Below are 16698 nucleotides of genomic sequence, written 5' to 3' on the forward strand. Positions count from 1 at the left end.
ATATAGTAATGTATATATATAAATATGAACATGGATTCTCTTCGGATCCAGTTGTCCTAATCCACATAGTCAAATCATCCGGACCATTGAAATTTGATTAAACGGCTACAAATAGAGGTCCATTTTAAAAGTTATTATAATTTTAACCATTAGATCAAATTTCAATGACTCAAATGATTTAACTAGATGAACTATGACAACTGGATCCGGGAAGGATCCTTGTCCTATAAATATATAAGTTGGCCAGAAGACTCCATTATCCATCCCATCGTATTATACCATACTATCAAGCTACCAAACAGATTAGTTTATGACAAAAAAACGCTGCATTCGACCCCATATATACCTCAACGGGGGATGTGATTGATGCTTAATTAATTAACATTTTCTGGTTTTTTATTTTAGAAGACCTGTCCGCCCAGCCAACATACACAAAAAAGTTCCATGCATGGCCTAAATAAATATCAATCCATTTCTATTTATGGGGTTTTTCTTTATTTAATTACCTTAATTTACAACTATTAATCCCAGCCACTTGATTTTGGAGCAGTGCATATAGTTATCAACCCAAGAGTTTTGTGTTTTCTTTTTTTGTGCATGCTTGAAATTCATAAGACGATCCTTATTAACTTTGTATTGTAAAATTATATATGAGAGTTTCGAATTCTAAACCAAAACAAACTTTACTTTTGAATTAACTTTAATGATTTTTGTTCTGATTCGTGTTCGATTACATCAAGAGATTTGTATTGAAATCAAAATTAGAAAATGAAGAATTGATTGATTGCCATGTCTATCAAGGCTCCATACTTCACAGCTAGCTAGCTAGATTCACTAGCTGCTTTATATGCGTAACAGAGTACAATAAGTCCAACCTAATCCTTTATCTTCAGTCCTCGAGACTACGTGTGGTGTGTGTCTATTTATCCATCTAATTAGGCGCTTTCGTTCCACCTACACACGCGACAATGAAAGAAGAAAAAAATAAAACAATAACTCATCACTTTTCGACGTGCATGAAAACCACGAGCTACTAAAGCCTAAGGCCACTTGGAAGTTCATCCCCACAAATTAAAGCAATACAAAACAAGCAAAAATACGAGAAATTTTTTATTGTGATAGGAACACTGGTGGTATACCACGTGTTTTTATGTAAGTGGTGAAAATTTTTATTTTTTAAGTTATTAACTTTTTAACACACATATCCTACCATTATATAGTGACACGTGGTGTACCACCTCGTGTGCCGGTCACTCTGAAAAATCTCTCAAAAAATGTGAGAAATTTTTAATTGTGACGGGAATACAAGTGGTACACCACGTGTTTTAATAGAAGTGGTGAGAAATTCTGTCACGCGTACCCACCAGCTGGCAAATCCTGCCCTATAAATAAATAGGGAAACCATGCAAATGCAAACCACAAAGAAGTACCTCTATCATTAAGCTTAGTTTCAATTAGGTTTGAGACGAATATAATTAAGGGAATAATTATATCTCGTTAATCAGCCATGGCTGCCATCTCAAAATCATCTAGGGCTGTGATTGTTTCACTGCTTCTCGTTTCCCTTCTTGTTTTCAATCTCGTTGAAGCTGATGAGAAGGTAATTATTTATTAAGTTCTCGCTTATAATTATAATTAACTAGCTACTTTATTATTTGCTAGCTTCATCTTTTGTTTTTCATGTTTTACAAGCTAAGCTTCAAGGTGGTATATGCATGTTTTATGCTTTGATTTTGCAGGTAAACACAAATCCAGGACCAGAACAGAGTTCTCTCCTCAAGAAAATAGGTAATTAATTACGTACATATATATATATATATATTATTGTTTAATTTTAATATGATTTGGTATATATATAGTACCATAGTGTTTGATTAAATGTAAATATGTGTAGACTGTGGCGGGGCATGCAGTGCTCGCTGTCGTTTATCATCTAGGCCTAATCTATGCAAGAGAGCATGCGGGACTTGCTGCCAGCGTTGCAATTGTGTTCCTCCGGGTACCGCCGGCAATCAAGAGGCCTGCCCGTGTTACGCCAGCCTCACTACCCACGGCGGCAGACGCAAGTGCCCTTGAATCAATCCTCTTTCTTGAAAACTCAAACAAGCTTGCTCATATTAGGGCATGCAGGTGCTATGGGAATTGAAGGTGCTCATGCCTTCAGATATATAAATAATCTGTTTTAAAATAAATATAAATGTCCCTTTGTGTAATTAAAGCTACAGAAATTGCTTATATTAATGTTATTGTTCTGGAGCGTTGGGAGTCCTGTGACATTGAGCTAGTGATGTAATAGTGACTTTTGTTTTCTTCCTGTTTTACCTGTAATCAATATTTTTCTTTGCGTGTTCAATAAAATCTCTGTATTCACGAACTTAATGATCATGTAATTTTCACAAATTCGTACTTTGCTCTACTTAAGTGTCATCTGACTGCGTACGAGTTTCAACATACATGCAATCATCTTTGGGAGAGTGATCTGACTGACTAACTATCCAGGTGATTACGCAGTTTCTCCTCCATAAGCCTGAGGGAACAATTAGATGCCGATTGATCATGAGGATTGAGTTGTTCATAAGGGAAAACTTGGACCATACTCTCTGACAAGTCAATGCAATTGAAGTTGAAATTGACGTGCCTACTTTACTCAAGACTGAAAAGCATAAATTATATCATGGGCCTTATTTGTAATGATCCAGAGCCCAACCCAGCCCATTTTGCAAAATTTACAAGCTGAAACTGAAAGTTGTTTGTGCCAAAACCCTAACGACAAACGTCTGAAACGTCTGGATTATGATACAACGCACAAAATTCTTAGTCATACAGATACAGTGCTTTGTTACTTAACTAGGATTTTACCAAATTATGTCCTGGTTTAAGTTAACTAAGCAGTCTACCAACTCATAAACTGTCTCCTTTTATCCGTCTTTTATAAACTTACGTTTATTCATACATACGTATTTGAACAATTTATCTACACGTACATTGAACTCATTAAATATGACCGTTGAATTTTTCACATTTATGGGTTTATAGGTCTGAAAATTGAACACATATGGTTAATTTCGCTAGCAGTAGAAGCCAAAAACATTAAAGATATATCCGCGTTCAAAAAAAAAAAAAAAAAAAAATTAAACATATATCCATTCACTAATTAAAGTTAATTTCATAGAATTTAGACGTGATAATTCAAATTTATAAAAATAAAATTGTAATTTTCGCTAAAAGTATGTAACTTTCTAAACTTTATTTACATGGTGGAGCACTTTTTGTCATCGATGTATCACTGAATTAAATGACCTCCATGTCCCATGAACCTCATGAAACTTTTCTATAAACACCACACCAGTTCTCAGTTCTAACCGTACGGCGCCTCCGAGAGATTGAGTATATACAAATACCCCATGGGCAAAATGATGTTGAAGGTTCTAATCACTCACGTTCTCGCTTTTCTTCTCGTTCTCCAGCTCGCCGCTAATTCCAATGAAAAGGTAAGTAATTAAACTACTTAATCCTTGTTCTGTTTTTTTTTTTTTTTTTTTTTTTTTTTTAGAAAAATTAATGAAAAAAACTTGAAAACTTTGAATTTCAACGATAAAGACAAAATAAAAGGTAAAGTGAATCGTACCAGAATTGACTTTTTAGTATAAAAATGTAATTTTTTGTTAACTATGTCAAAAATTTCATACATATGCTGATGTGGCAAATATTTTAAGTCTTACAAATTTAATAAAATATCGCCACGTGGATATTTTTATTTATTTATTTTCACAAAGTAGCTCATTGTAAATACTAAGTCCATTAACTTGAATGCTACAGAAAAGTCGGTGTTTTATTGAAGGCCCAATGGGCCATAACAAATACACATTTCTCTCCAATTTTGGGGACCAATGATAATCAGGTCCAAACAACAGATGCAAATGTTTATTCGACTTTGGTAAATGTGGACGCCCAACATATGGGAAATAACAAACACCATATTTTAAGCATGAGTGGTGAGATCCAACATGTCTCTGGGTTTTGACGCTATTCACGTTACCCGATATCGAATAAACACCACTTTTCCCGGTTTCTTAACAATCTGGAACCTATGGAATCCTGGATTGCATTGCACCAATTACATTTGCCTCGAATTATTTCAAATAGAGACGTTAAAGTGACGGTAACTTAAAACAGTTATGCAATGCCACGTGAAAAATCGATAATCTTATGCGTCTGGAATACCAATGTGGAGTCTCTTTATTACGTGAAAAAAATTTAGCTAAGGGCCTTCTTTAGTAATTGCCCGGTAAAGAACGAGCCACGCAACAAACGTGACTCTCTCTCCCTCTGCCGCTTCAAGTTCCAGAGAATGAAACCTACTGTATAAACCCCAAACCCCCTACTCCCCGACAAATAAAAAATCGCCGGGAACCAACCAATTAATCGCCGAGTTTCCAACTCCTCTCTCTCCCTCCTCTTCCCTCGTGACTCCCAAAGCAACTGCTCTTCTCTCTCTAGAATTAGACATATTATATCTTCCCCTGCAGCTGCATGCACATCCGCAGATTTTAGTGTCACTCAGTCAGACGCTCACAGATAGATGCACACGTTTTGTACTAAAAATTCCCACCCTTCGCCCACGCGCCCATTAGGAGCGTGCACACAAGTTGCCCTGCATTCTGCAATCTACTATTCCACTCTTCCTTCCTGACTTCCGTTGGGTTGCGTTTTACACGCACACTATACGCGTACGTATTTGTAGAGAGTACCATACAGATATACGTATACGTACGTTGGGTGAGAAATGAGAATTGTTGGGTGCGGCAAGAGGGAGATACATAATATAACCAATGGATGTGCTGCAAACAAAGAAAGAGAAGCACAGTCGTTTCGTACGGAGAACTTTCTGATGCTGCCACGAGGAAGAGTAACAACCGTCGGATTCAAGAAATTGGGTTCCACACTGACGGCAGGAGAAGGCGAGCGCGGCGGAGGTGAAGTGGTACGGCAGGTGGTGGAGGTGGGAGCTTTGTCTGATGTAGGATGCCACGCGGGATATAAAGTTGTCCGATCCATCAGAAGATGGTGTGTGATCTATCGGCTGCGAGGGGACCACAGACTGATAGAGAGAGTGTTACCGTGGATGGTAGAATGACGTGAGGTGGGAGGGAGAAGAAGGAAAAAAGCTTCGGTCTTTCCGTCTTTTCGGAAGCATTTTTGTGGTTTCTGGGTTCTGCGTTTGGCTTTCTGCTTTTCTTCTCTCTGCTTTCTCTCTGGTTTTCCAAATTCAAGCTTCAATTTTTAAAGCTGGCTGGGCTCCTTCAGTGTCAACTGTTCCCATAAGTGCTTTTGGGAAGCTGATGAATTCAATGAATGGGTTCGGATCATAAATAAAGAGAGAAATTGTTGGATTTAATTTGGTGGGTTGGGTGGAAGAAAATTGGGTTTCCAATCGAATCGGCAGCATTAATTGTTTTCCCATTTAATTTTCAATAATTTTAATGCGATCTAACTCTCCTCTCTCCCCAATCCACATTATTTTCACGGGTCTCTCAGTCGCAGAGAAGACCCTTTTTCTTCCTTTTCTCTTCACCCTTACGTCTCTCTCTCTCTCTCTCTCTCTCTCTCTCTCTCTCACGAAGAAGAACCTGATTCTCTGGGCACGAGTGGGGGAGCGGAAGTGATTTACATTTCAGTGGCTTTTTTACAAATCGATTTGCCCTTGATCGCTTTTGCTTTTTGTCTTATCTTCTCCTCCTCCTCCTCCTCTCTGAATCTCCTCTGTTTTGCTTCTGCTTATTTTCTGAGCTCTTTTCACTCCCCCCAGGAAAAAAAAAAAAAAAACGAGAGAGTGATATCTGGCAAACGATCGAAGCAACTAATAAATCGACGATTTTCTCTTTCTTTGGGGAAAAAAAAAAACATATAAAAAAATAACCCAAACCCCACTCTTTCGGTTCTGTTTCCGGCGACCTTTTCGTTTCGCTAAATAGCTAGCAATACTCGCAAAAATACACAAAAAGCTCTCTGTATCCTCTCTCTCTCTCTCTCTCTCTACACGTTGTTCTCGCTCACTTTCTTCTTCAACACCTTTGCCTCCTCCTCATTACCCCAATCCAGCATCTGGGTTCCGTTGTCTTTTCGTTTTCCTCACCTGAGTTTCTCCCATTTCATCGTATCTGCGATCCAAGTTTGAAGATTTCAGAGAGCTGAGCTCAAAATTTGCAGAGAGACGAAGGATCTGTTTCTCGAGCTCGATCAGACGGTCCAGAATCCTTCAAAATTCCAGATGTTAGTACCACCTGCCACCAAGCATCGACACGTGAGACGTGGAGGAGGAGCCACTCGCTTCAAGCAATCTTCTGGACCCAACAACGACACCAAGCTCTTCCCTTGTAAAATTTTAAAATCCCAAAAAATATTTCACCGTTTTCGAATTTTGGAATTTTCTCAGCTGAGAAAATCCAAAAAACGGCCGAGAAAATTCCAAAAACGCTTCATGGTTACGTGTCGTTATCTGTGTAGCTTTTTGATAAAAGCCTTGCAGATAATGCCTGCCTCCTTCCCTTATAATTATCACCACTATTTTCCTCTGAGTAGTTGGTTCGTTTATTTTGTTCTTCTGAAATTTTGAAGGTTTGGATGGTGGTGGGGACTTTGTGCTCTCTGGAAAATCAACGAAGAAAGAGAGGCTCAGAAAATTAAGTGCTCTTGGCACTGCAAAAACGACGAGCTTTCGAGACTGCGAAATGGGTTGCAACGTGTCTGACAGAGACGATGAGCTCCCCAGTAAGAGATTTAAGCTTCCCAGAAAGGTTTGCTTACTTCTGTCGATTACCCAAATCTTTGATTCGTGTTTTATTCTTCTGTTTTTAATTCTCCTTTTTTTTTTTTTTCCAGTTTTTTTATGATTGCAATGGCGTTGATCATGCCTCTGTTCCACGGAAGCTGCGATCAGGTATGTGGGTTTGAATTAACAGTGCGAAATTTTGCTCGTTTATTTTTGTTTTTAATTTCAATGCTAAATTTTCCTTATTGAGTTAATTATATTTTTATTTAATTATTTGGGATTTGATTTGTTTGGTGGGTCTTCTGGGGAGTTTCTTGAGTTTGTTATTCTTTGGTTTAGATTTAATTCTGGATTAGAGGTGAAGCAAAACTGAAGCTTTTGGCTTTTTTCTTCCTTTTTGGGGAAGCAAGGTTTCGTCAGTTTTTTTCCCAACTTTAATTCAATTTAATATGATGCTTCCACTTTTATTAAATTATTTATTATATTTGGGTCTGTGATTTAGCCCTCCTTTTGTTTCTGTAGTTTTAACTTTTCCAAAAGAGATACTTTAATGGCTTTCAATGATTCGGGTCCCTTTCGGATTATAGGGAATTAAAAATAAAAAATAAAAAAAAAATGAAACAGTTCCTGTCATATTCTGTTGATGAAGTATGGATGTCTTCTGTTTTTTGAAATTGTTTATACCCTTGCAGCAATGAAGAAGCGCAACCGTGAATCTGCATCTCCGTCCCCGTCTTTACCAGATGCAAAGAAGGTGAACCATCCGATGAGTGGGATCGAATTACTTATGAAGAAAGACGGCGGCTCAGAAATCACAAAAGATGAGGAAGAAGTTGTGGAGACCTTGTATGCTTTGGCTGGACTGTTCCCCAGGAACGACGTAAATGATAATAGTACAGTAGACATCGAATCATTAGATGCAAATCCTTCAGGTTTGCCAGGGTCAAAGGAGAGTTTGACATCTGCATTTGAAGGTTTGATTCGTTATTCGCTTCTCATAAATCTTCTTTTTCTTAAATATTTACCATTGTGCCCGACTGTTAATTTATGTGGTAGTATTGGTTTCTGCAGATGGAAAAGAGAAATTGGGTTCATATTGCCCCTTGAGAGCTACCAAGGCCGCCAATCCATCAAATGTAGAAAGATTAGGAAAAGAAACTGATCAAGTTGATTGTTTGAACGAACCCAGTAGTCAACATGAGCCTGAATTGCCTAACAGCAGGAAATCATGTATAAGTTCAGATAATTCCGTTCCTCAAAATCTGAATGTTTCGTCATTGTCAGTGAAAGTTGAGGGGTGCAATGAAAACCCTGCTACAGGCAATGCTGACAACTTTTGCAAATCTGATATAAGCCTGGATAGTCGGTGGGTAGTTCTTCAACTTAATTCTGGCTTCCGTCCCTTTCTATTCTATTTCATTGTGTGTATGTGTGTCCACGTATTTGTTTCGTTTTTGAACATTATCATCTGTCTAATCTCCCAGCAGGTTAAAGCAGCCTGTGCAAGAGTTGTCCTCGGTTCCTGAGAGAAAACCAGTAACTGCACTGGAGTTGGTAAGCATTAACTCATCAAATCTAAGTCAAATATCCATTGGGTGAGATCGGTCTGATTTTAAGATTTGGATTACTCTTCAGGGCACAACTATTAGAGGTCAAGTTGAACTGCATGATACGGATCAGGAAGCCAAGAAAAATGGTAGTTCTTGTTTACTGAAAAGTCTTCTTCACTATTGGCTGTAATTTCACTTTCACTTGTGAAAAACGTGTTTTAATATAGCATTGCATATCAATTTCTTAAAGATTGTATAATCTTTGTTTTTTTTTTTTCCTTCTAAGGTCCAGTATTGTGGCCTGGCTTGTCTTCAAGTGTGTCTCTTGGTGCTAGCAATGATAGTCCATCATCATTGTCACAGTAATTATCTTCATTCCTTGTTAAATTTTCTAGATAAGTTTATTTCTCTGTATTTTTCACGTTCCTCATGCTTTTTAGCTATTATTCAAGGTCTCCTGCTGCTAAAATTCCGCACTGGCTGGATGCTGCCTTGTCTACCTCGAGAGCTTCTGTCCAAAATAGTTCATCTTTTGGAAAGGTGAAGAGAGGGCTTTCAGTTTTCAAATGATGCCATAGTATGATTATCAGCTATTTTAACATCTCAATATGCGCCACTCTTTTCTTCTCAAATTTCTATACCATGTGAAGCTTCTGATTGAGGGTATGGTGGACTGTCAACTATACAGGTTACTACTGTTCTCAATGGTAGAAGGTCGTGTAAGAAGTGCGCAGCTCATGTTTACATAAGTCACTTGATTCAGGCTTTACAAAACTCCGAGTGTAAGAATAAGTTACAGCTACAGCCTAATCAAATGAGACCACATGAAGGATTAAAACAGGTGGCTCTTCTGGGAGTTAATGTCTATGCTAATGCAAACAATGGTTCAAATGGGATTGTTGCTACTAGTAGCATCGGTATTTCTAGTTCTGAAAAAAATTCAGCCGAAGCTAAGAACGGTACACTGCAGCAGACGAAGCTCCATCAAGATCAGCCACAGTTCGCTATGGGATCTCGAGCATACGCTTCACCAAAGCAGGTAAGCTGAGTGTTGTAATTGCTATTGGTTCATCGCAGAGTTTTGATGATATTCTCACTGGCCTCATTTCTTGCAGAGTTTTGATTTCCTGTCACTGTCAGCTGGAGGTGGTGGCTCAGAAACAAATAATAGTTTTAGCAGAGCTAGAAAGGGGATGGAGCCATCATCACAATCCCAAGGCCCGTATATTCATCCTCTCATGCAACGTCACACACTCATTCCTTTCTCTTTGCCCCAGTCTCAGTACAGCTCTTCTGCTCACCCTAACAATCCTTCAGTGTCTCAGCAGGTTTTTTCAATCTCCTTCAATTGTTTTCGTTTTATTCCATTTCTTCTGTGAAGCTTAGATTCATTTAATAGAACCAGGATTTGGTCTAATATACGTAACGGAAAGTTGAGAGGGACCTGATCAACTTTGACTCTAAATAGTAAGACCTTTTACTATTATAGACCTATAATAATAATGCTGAATATAAATACTGAATGCTAAGTACTAAATTTAGGAAATAATACTTAAATGTAGGCCCAGATGCAGCTACCCCCATATCATGGCAACCCATTTGATCCTCAAGCAAGTCCCACAGCATCGATGAAGCAGCAACCTCAACAGCAACATCTACAGCTCCAACAGCATCAGCAGAGGCTTTGGGCCGCTCACTTGGCTGCTAATTACAGGCCAGTGGGAACTTCGGCGCCTGCAGTTCATTTTCCCAGTTGGCAAAATGGAAGGCAGGATTCGATGTTGATTCCATGCAGCCAAGGCCTTATTTCTCCATCCCCGTCAACGCTTGAACTCGTTGGTCCCAAATACGCACCACTGTCTCAACAACAGCAGCAGCTAATGGCTGTTACTTCATCTTTTCCTCCCGGTAGGGTAAAACGACAAGAACACCATCTACCTTCTGTGTACGAGGAATCTGGAGGTGGATTTCGTTCTGGAAGTGCATTGCCACTGCAGTTGCTCTGCAGCGAGCACCTCTAATAATTTCTATTGGGAAGTAGCTGGTTCGTAAATTATTTCATTCTTTCTTCTGTTCAGAAGCGGGGGACTTGCTGCTTAACCTTATCGCGACTCAATAAAAGATGAACATAATGTATAAGTTATCACCCGGCATTTCGGCCATGTCTTGATAAGCTGAGGGATTCGGTTGGTAGGAAAAATGCCCTAGACTAGTAGGCTGCAAAGGTTTTGTAGTAATATTTTCACGAACATATTTGAGGCACATTGTTCATCTTTTACAAAGAAGATAATAGTAAATTAGTAATGTTTCTGCTCTACAAAGTACTCAGTCTGTATGTCCTTTTGAAACTCACTCCCCTTGGGGCTCAAATTTGGCTCGTATTCGGAAAATGGCTTCTTCTGTACCAAATCGTAACAGAGCCAACAATTTGAATGATTTGGAGGCACGCCCACTAGGCAAGTTTGGGCTCTTTGCGTAGAGAACTGGTTTCTAGGGCACTCGGTTTTGGTATTTTTAGTGTTATTTGGTCTCTTTGCGTGGGGCACTTGGTTTGTACAATGTTGTCTTGCATGACAAGGACTTGATTTGATTTCAGAGCTATCCAAAGCATATTTCTTTGCCGATCCGCAGTATCGCATTGTCAATCACACAACATGAGTCGATTACTCAACTTCATGCTTTCTCCATTTTTGAGCTGCTAGGAAGTATCCCTCAAAATTTTCAAATGGATTTCCCCCGAATACGTCCAGCTTATACTTCCACGGGCTTAAGCATCGCTTTGTTACATTACCGTTGGTCCGCGCAACAGGATAGGAGCTCTCACTTTAGCAAGCAAAGCCTACATAACATGACCCCTGTTCCAAGCAATGTCAAAGAACACTATGATTTGTCTGCTAACTTGCAACCCATTGCTCCATGTAAACTACAAAAGTGCCTATCTGGAAACAGAAGTATTGAAAAACAGACACGGTGGTCGTGTATATGCCTTCAATTATATGAACATGCATTTCAAACACAAATGCCAAAATGGGGGAAAAGCCGGGTACAAGGGAGATATGAAAAAGAGAAACCTTCTAGTTCAATTAAGGTTTATTACATGAGAGGAATTCACACAAGGAATGGCGATACAAGAATTGACTGAAACGATCCGCAGAAACAAAGAACCAATACTGCAATCCTAAAAACTTGTCACCCACACGATAATCTTCACTCTAGTTTTTCGAGTTCCCCCATTCTCTCTATTATTGCCTGCAAGCACAACACAATCCATGAAACAAATAGCTTCGATGTCTTATATTTGCAATGCAGATAACATTTACCAAATTCAGACCACCAATGATTACATAACATCAGAATAAACACGAAGTGGCACAAAAGCAAGGTAATTTGGTTTCTTCGTGGTCTTACCTTCTTGCTTGTTTCTTGGAGCTCTCCAGCAAGAATGAACTCATCCAGTATCAGATAGACCTTTGATAAACGAAAATGAAAAACATTAATCAGTAAGTTAACAAATGCGACTGCAACACCAAGGTATTAACAACTCTAGGTACTGGCGTCTACCATGCATCCTGGCTTGGTTAAAACCTAACATTAATCGACGGTAACGTTGAAGGAGAAAACAATGGCTAGTAGTATGGCTTATTCATTCTTCATATAGATAGACTACTCTTACCGCTATCCAAGGTAAGTTTCGAATACAATTAGCGTGGGGTGACTAATAATGACTCATTCACTAAACACAAAAGCAAATAATCACATCAAGCGAAAGCGAGAACACGCAACAACGGACCTTATGAAAGTTAAAGACCAAATCGAGCTCACAAACATTGCTGAAAAAATGATCCAAAATTTCGACGAACAGATGAATGCATTCCAAGTATGCCAGCTCATTGTCAGTTATATCAACACACAGTGAGAAAAACAATCCTGCATATCTCCTGTATATAACCTTGTGTGTACGGAACTGCAAATTAATTCAGAAAATTCAATCTTTGGTTTAACCAACTTATTAAAGAAAATTTTCCAAAAACAAAAGCAAATTAAATTACAAACCTCGACGAAATTTGTGAACTTGGGATCTCTGTTGACCACCAAACGATGAACCTATTATTACCATCGAATTCAAAAACCCTAGAAATGTCAAAACTTGTCGCACAAATTACAATTAAAAATTAAAACTTAATTGAAATATGAGGATCATACCTCGTATTCGACCTTGTGCTTCTCGGAATCCTCGAGAGGAACGTAGTACTTGGCTAACCGGGTCTTTCCCTGCCGGTTCTGTAGCAGTATGAATCGGATCTGCCAAACGAATTGGATCGGGTCAGATTTTGAAAATCGAATCAAATAACACTGAAATGGTTAGAGAGGAGTACCATTGTCGAAGCAAAACTGGAGAAATTAACAGCAGCGGAACCCCAAAACTTCGGGACGAAAGCTACCAACTTCCCTTTTCTTTTTCGGTTTCGTTGCGCGATGTCGTCTCGGAGTTCCAGTGGATCGCAGGGCGGGTAAGAGAAAGTGGAAGATAAAAAACGGTGTGCTTAACTTGCGTAGGGGAGACTTGTCTCCGTTGATGGTCTTGGTCAACATAAGTATCTAACGGTTAATTTGAACTCTCGTGTAATATTGAAATGCCGTCACATAATTTAAGTGATTTATTCATAGAATTCTTGAGTTTTGTTGTCGTTCTATTTTAGAATTGGACAATAATTGATTAACAACTCATAAAATGGATGGAAAAAAAATTACATAGAACTCTTGTTTTTGTTGCTGGTCCATTTTAAAATTGAACAATAATTTATTAACAACTCATTAAATGAATGATAAAAATAGAAATTCTGAGCCAACCGTTAATTCGACGCCCAGTAAATATTCTATATCTTGAAGGCTCAAAACAATTACGGTAGATAAAAATTCTTGCTAGTTATTTCATTAGGTTTTTCGGATATCCAAAAAAACGAATTTCGTAACAAATGTTATTACTGAAATTTGATTGTGAGTCTAAATTGCGATAGAAATTAGGATTACCTTGTAATCCTTTTGTTTTATTTTCTCATAAAAAAGTGAACGACAAAATTGAACCTCACAAATCATGGTGCATTATGATCCAAGAAATTGTACAAGCTACTGCTCAAGTTACAACTTTGAGGTGAATCCTATATTCTCAATCTCTCATTCACTCCTTATCTTATTCTCCAAAACAATACCAAGTCCAACCAAATGACTCAAATTACTTACAACCCCTTCTCATCAGAGGCTAATTACATTCTACTATTACAAGTCCCGCTCATATGTCATATCATATGTAACTGGAATTTGCAGCAGCCAAGAGAGCAGCCCCTATACCAGACCCGTCTTTCGAATGCTCGATCACCAAGTTCTTTGAAATCTCTGTCCCTAGAAGCTCTGTCACCGCCTCTTGTAAATACCTACGGTATTGTGGATAGTTTTCGTACAACCCTCCATCCATGGCCACAACAGTCCTCTTGCCAAATATGAGACCTTTTGAATCCTCCTCCATCTTTTGCAGTATCCCTACTATTCCTGCACCCACTAAGCGCCCTCCTCGCTTCACTATGGTGTCACATACATCCACCACAATCTTTCTTGCACTTAAACTGGACTCAACCTAACGAATTAGAGTAAGAAGGATTAATTAATGAGGGAAAGATCTCGAAAAATGAAATTAGCTTTGGATCATACAATACAACATTAGGAAGTTTACCCCTGCTACATTGTATAGGATTGATCCAACGGCTTGAAGGTCATCAGATGCATCTTGCTGCATAGCGCAAAGATCTGGAGTCCTAAAAACTCAGTTCATAACTTACTTCAGCATACGAAGAAATAAGGAACTCGATGTCAAGCTTATTTGAGGAAGCTTATATATGTTACCTGAGTAGAAAAGGTGCTGATAGTTTTTCTAGGACAGATTCACCAAACAAAGCATCTGCTTCACCCATCTTTACTAGTATTCTTCTTACAATTTCCCCAAGGTACATTCCAGAGATTGTTTTCTCAAAGATCTTCATATGAATTACAAACAACAAGTATAAGGTTACTAGCAAGAATAAGAAAACTAAAAATCCAACCAATAGAAACGTAAAGCTTACCTGCTCACCGGGATTGATGCTAGCAGCATCCATATCTCTATCGAATTCCGTCAAAGGAAGACCATTTGAGAATGCTCCCCACTCAGTGTTGATAATCTGATCCAAATTTTGGGAAGATTGAGAAATAAATTTAAGCTAAGACCATAAAGAAAGGACAGGAGACAACTTTGGAGTCTTACACACCGTTCTGCCGGAAGAAGAAACCTGGCCCTGTAGTTTGGGAATAGCATCTACACGTTCAACATAGCAAGCGTTGGTACCAGTACCCAAAATGACAGCAACCATGACGTCATCGTCCCAATATCTTGCTCCAGCTAAAGTTCCTACAGCATCGTTAACCTAATACGCATTGAACTATATCAGATTGGCAGTTGTTCATCAAACGTTTTGCACGAGGATGCTAGCATAAAATGGGCATACCAGAGCAGACACACGCATATCGAGTCCTTTCCTTTCCATAGCCTCATTCAAACAAGCAACCACATCTCTTCCTGCCTGTAAATATTTTCACAAGATTTTAACTATGATCACAGGAAGTTAACAAGTTTCTTATGAGATTCACTAAATCTCTTGATTATTATGTACTTTATTTAGACCTAAATCTCTTGTATGAATACGCGACTAAAGTACGCTACAAAATTCACTGAATGAGAATACAATGTTCATGTTTTTACACGATTATCCAATGAAGATCTCTAGAAAAATGAAGCAAAGAAGCAATGAAACGAAAAAGTAGAAATGCGTCGAAACGAAAGTACTAACCGTTCCAGAGACGGAAAAGCCTTTTGTCCACTTAATTAGTATGCCGGAATCAATGGAGGTCTGCTTCACAGGGAACGAAAATGTGAATCCAATTTCTCTTTTCGTACCAGTTGGAAGGTGGAAGTTATTACCCTCCTTTTGTGCAAACTTTGCCAAACCAGAAGCAATAAAATCAAACAGTTCCTGCAGTGTGAACAATCAAAATTGCTTTAACTAATGTATGTAACAAAATGTGACAAACTAACATTTAATTTTCTGTAAAATTACCTCTGAGGTGCCACACATGAGCTCCGGGGGGATGGAAACTTGGTCGAATTCGGTTGCAATCACGCGCTCATCTTTGCCGCCTAATTGTACTCTCAGCACCCTGAAGTTTGTGCCTCCAAGATCCAGTGCATAAAACAACCCCTCCTCATTCCTTCAAAAACATAAGCAAAATAACATAAGACTTCTATGTATTGCAACACTACACACGTGGTCCCTGAGAAAGGACACCGGCAGCACACCGCTTTTCTTCTTCTGCAAATGACAGTTTGACACATATAACGAAACAATTTCTTACAAGCGGACAAATGAAATTTTATGTAAACTGTTAATGTCGTTGGCAAGTATGCAACTATTTTTATTTCACTAGTACAAGTGGAACTTGAACTTAAAAAGTACCCGCTTGGGAGGGAATCAACGTAGCTGAGTATCATCTTGAGGTCGCTGCCGCCGTCCACGGCGAGCCCGGCACGCATGTCGGAGGCCATGGACTCTGCCACGTGGCGCAGGAGGGGCAGGGGAGTGGCACTGTCGTTGTGTAACTTGGTCAACAGCGGAGTGAGGGAAACGGCGGCGGATCGGACGGCCATCCTGAAACGAGGCATGGACACCGTAGGTGATCGGCGCCGGAGGTAGAAAGATCCAACGGCTGGGGAAGTGGCAGCAGCTGACATGGTGTAGTACGGTGAGATCTATGAAAAGGAAAGAAGTGGGAATGTTGGTGTTGCATAAATTGGTCTTTATATCTGTGGATGGCAACTGGCAAATAGTCCTCAACAGTTAACTAACCTAACAAGAACTGGTCTAAGTCGTTAAACTCGATAATACTACTCTAAACTACATTAAAAATTTGATGGGATACACTATTTAAGCTACATTGAAGAAAGTTTGAACTTAAAACGTAACGTGTTGAAGAGAAAAATTTTAACTACCCAAACAATCAGTCATTTTTTAAACTCAAATTAGACTCGTTGATCAAATAGCATGATCAGTGATACTTCCTTTAAACTTGAAATTAATACAATCCTCTTCTCATTAATTAGAATAATATAGAAATAATTTAGATGGACGGATAAAACAATGTGGATTTGTGGATGCGACGCAAACAACGGTCTGTAGTTTGGTGGCGTTAGGTCGAAATCTAATTGCTTGCAACATGTTTTTTCACTTTTTTTTGGTATATCCAGTCCTAATATGCTTACCGTGACTTGGACCGGCAGCATTTCTTTTTTAT

General features: G+C 38.9%; 3 protein-coding genes and 1 pseudogene across 5 annotated transcripts; 2 read left to right on the forward strand and 2 right to left on the reverse strand.

Moving 5' to 3' along the window:
* Nucleotides 1–1405: 1405 nt before the first annotated feature.
* Nucleotides 1406–2400, forward strand: LOC137707443 (gibberellin-regulated protein 1-like). The gene is made up of 3 exons (XM_068446313.1): nt 1406–1600; nt 1740–1788; nt 1895–2400. Exons 1-3 carry the CDS (start codon nt 1508–1510, stop codon nt 2074–2076), a joined length of 324 nt encoding a protein of 107 aa, XP_068302414.1. The 5' UTR covers nt 1406–1507; the 3' UTR covers nt 2077–2400.
* Nucleotides 2401–4848: 2448 nt separating this feature from the next.
* Nucleotides 4849–10636, forward strand: LOC137707449 (uncharacterized). 3 transcript variants are annotated; one of them, XR_011064710.1, is made up of 13 exons: nt 4849–6377; nt 6619–6797; nt 6883–6940; nt 7465–7746; nt 7844–8138; nt 8257–8326; nt 8408–8468; nt 8609–8684; nt 8775–8862; nt 9011–9361; nt 9438–9650; nt 9722–9789; nt 9885–10025. XR_011064710.1 is itself a non-coding variant. In XM_068446325.1 (12 exons), exons 1-12 carry the CDS (start codon nt 6272–6274, stop codon nt 10341–10343), a joined length of 2238 nt encoding a protein of 745 aa, XP_068302426.1. In that variant the 5' UTR covers nt 4850–6271; the 3' UTR covers nt 10344–10636. The 3 variants fall into 3 exon arrangements, 2 of the variants coding, with proteins under 2 accessions (XP_068302426.1, XP_068302435.1); XM_068446325.1 differs by lacking the exon at nt 9722–9789 and having other exon boundaries at nt 4850–6377; nt 9885–10636; XM_068446334.1 differs by lacking the exon at nt 9722–9789 and having other exon boundaries at nt 4850–6377; nt 8260–8326; nt 9885–10636.
* A 743-nt stretch (nt 10637–11379) lies between these two features.
* On the reverse strand, nt 11380–12915 carry LOC137707469 (AP-2 complex subunit sigma-like; annotated as a pseudogene).
* Nucleotides 12916–13401: 486 nt separating this feature from the next.
* Nucleotides 13402–16183, reverse strand: LOC137742951 (hexokinase-2, chloroplastic). Its single transcript, XM_068482887.1, has 9 exons — nt 15864–16183; nt 15468–15618; nt 15201–15383; nt 14859–14933; nt 14622–14777; nt 14439–14534; nt 14221–14351; nt 14051–14132; nt 13402–13954 (listed from the first exon to the last, which is right to left on the reverse strand). The coding sequence occupies exons 1-9, from the start codon at nt 16136–16138 to the stop codon at nt 13625–13627; spliced, it is 1479 nt and encodes a 492-aa protein (XP_068338988.1). The 5' UTR covers nt 16139–16183; the 3' UTR covers nt 13402–13624.
* Nucleotides 16184–16698: the final 515 nt, after the last annotated feature.

The sequence above is a fragment of the Pyrus communis genome, chromosome 1 (genome assembly GCF_963583255.1).
Source record: "Pyrus communis chromosome 1, drPyrComm1.1, whole genome shotgun sequence".
Classification (NCBI taxonomy): domain Eukaryota; kingdom Viridiplantae; phylum Streptophyta; class Magnoliopsida; order Rosales; family Rosaceae; genus Pyrus; species Pyrus communis.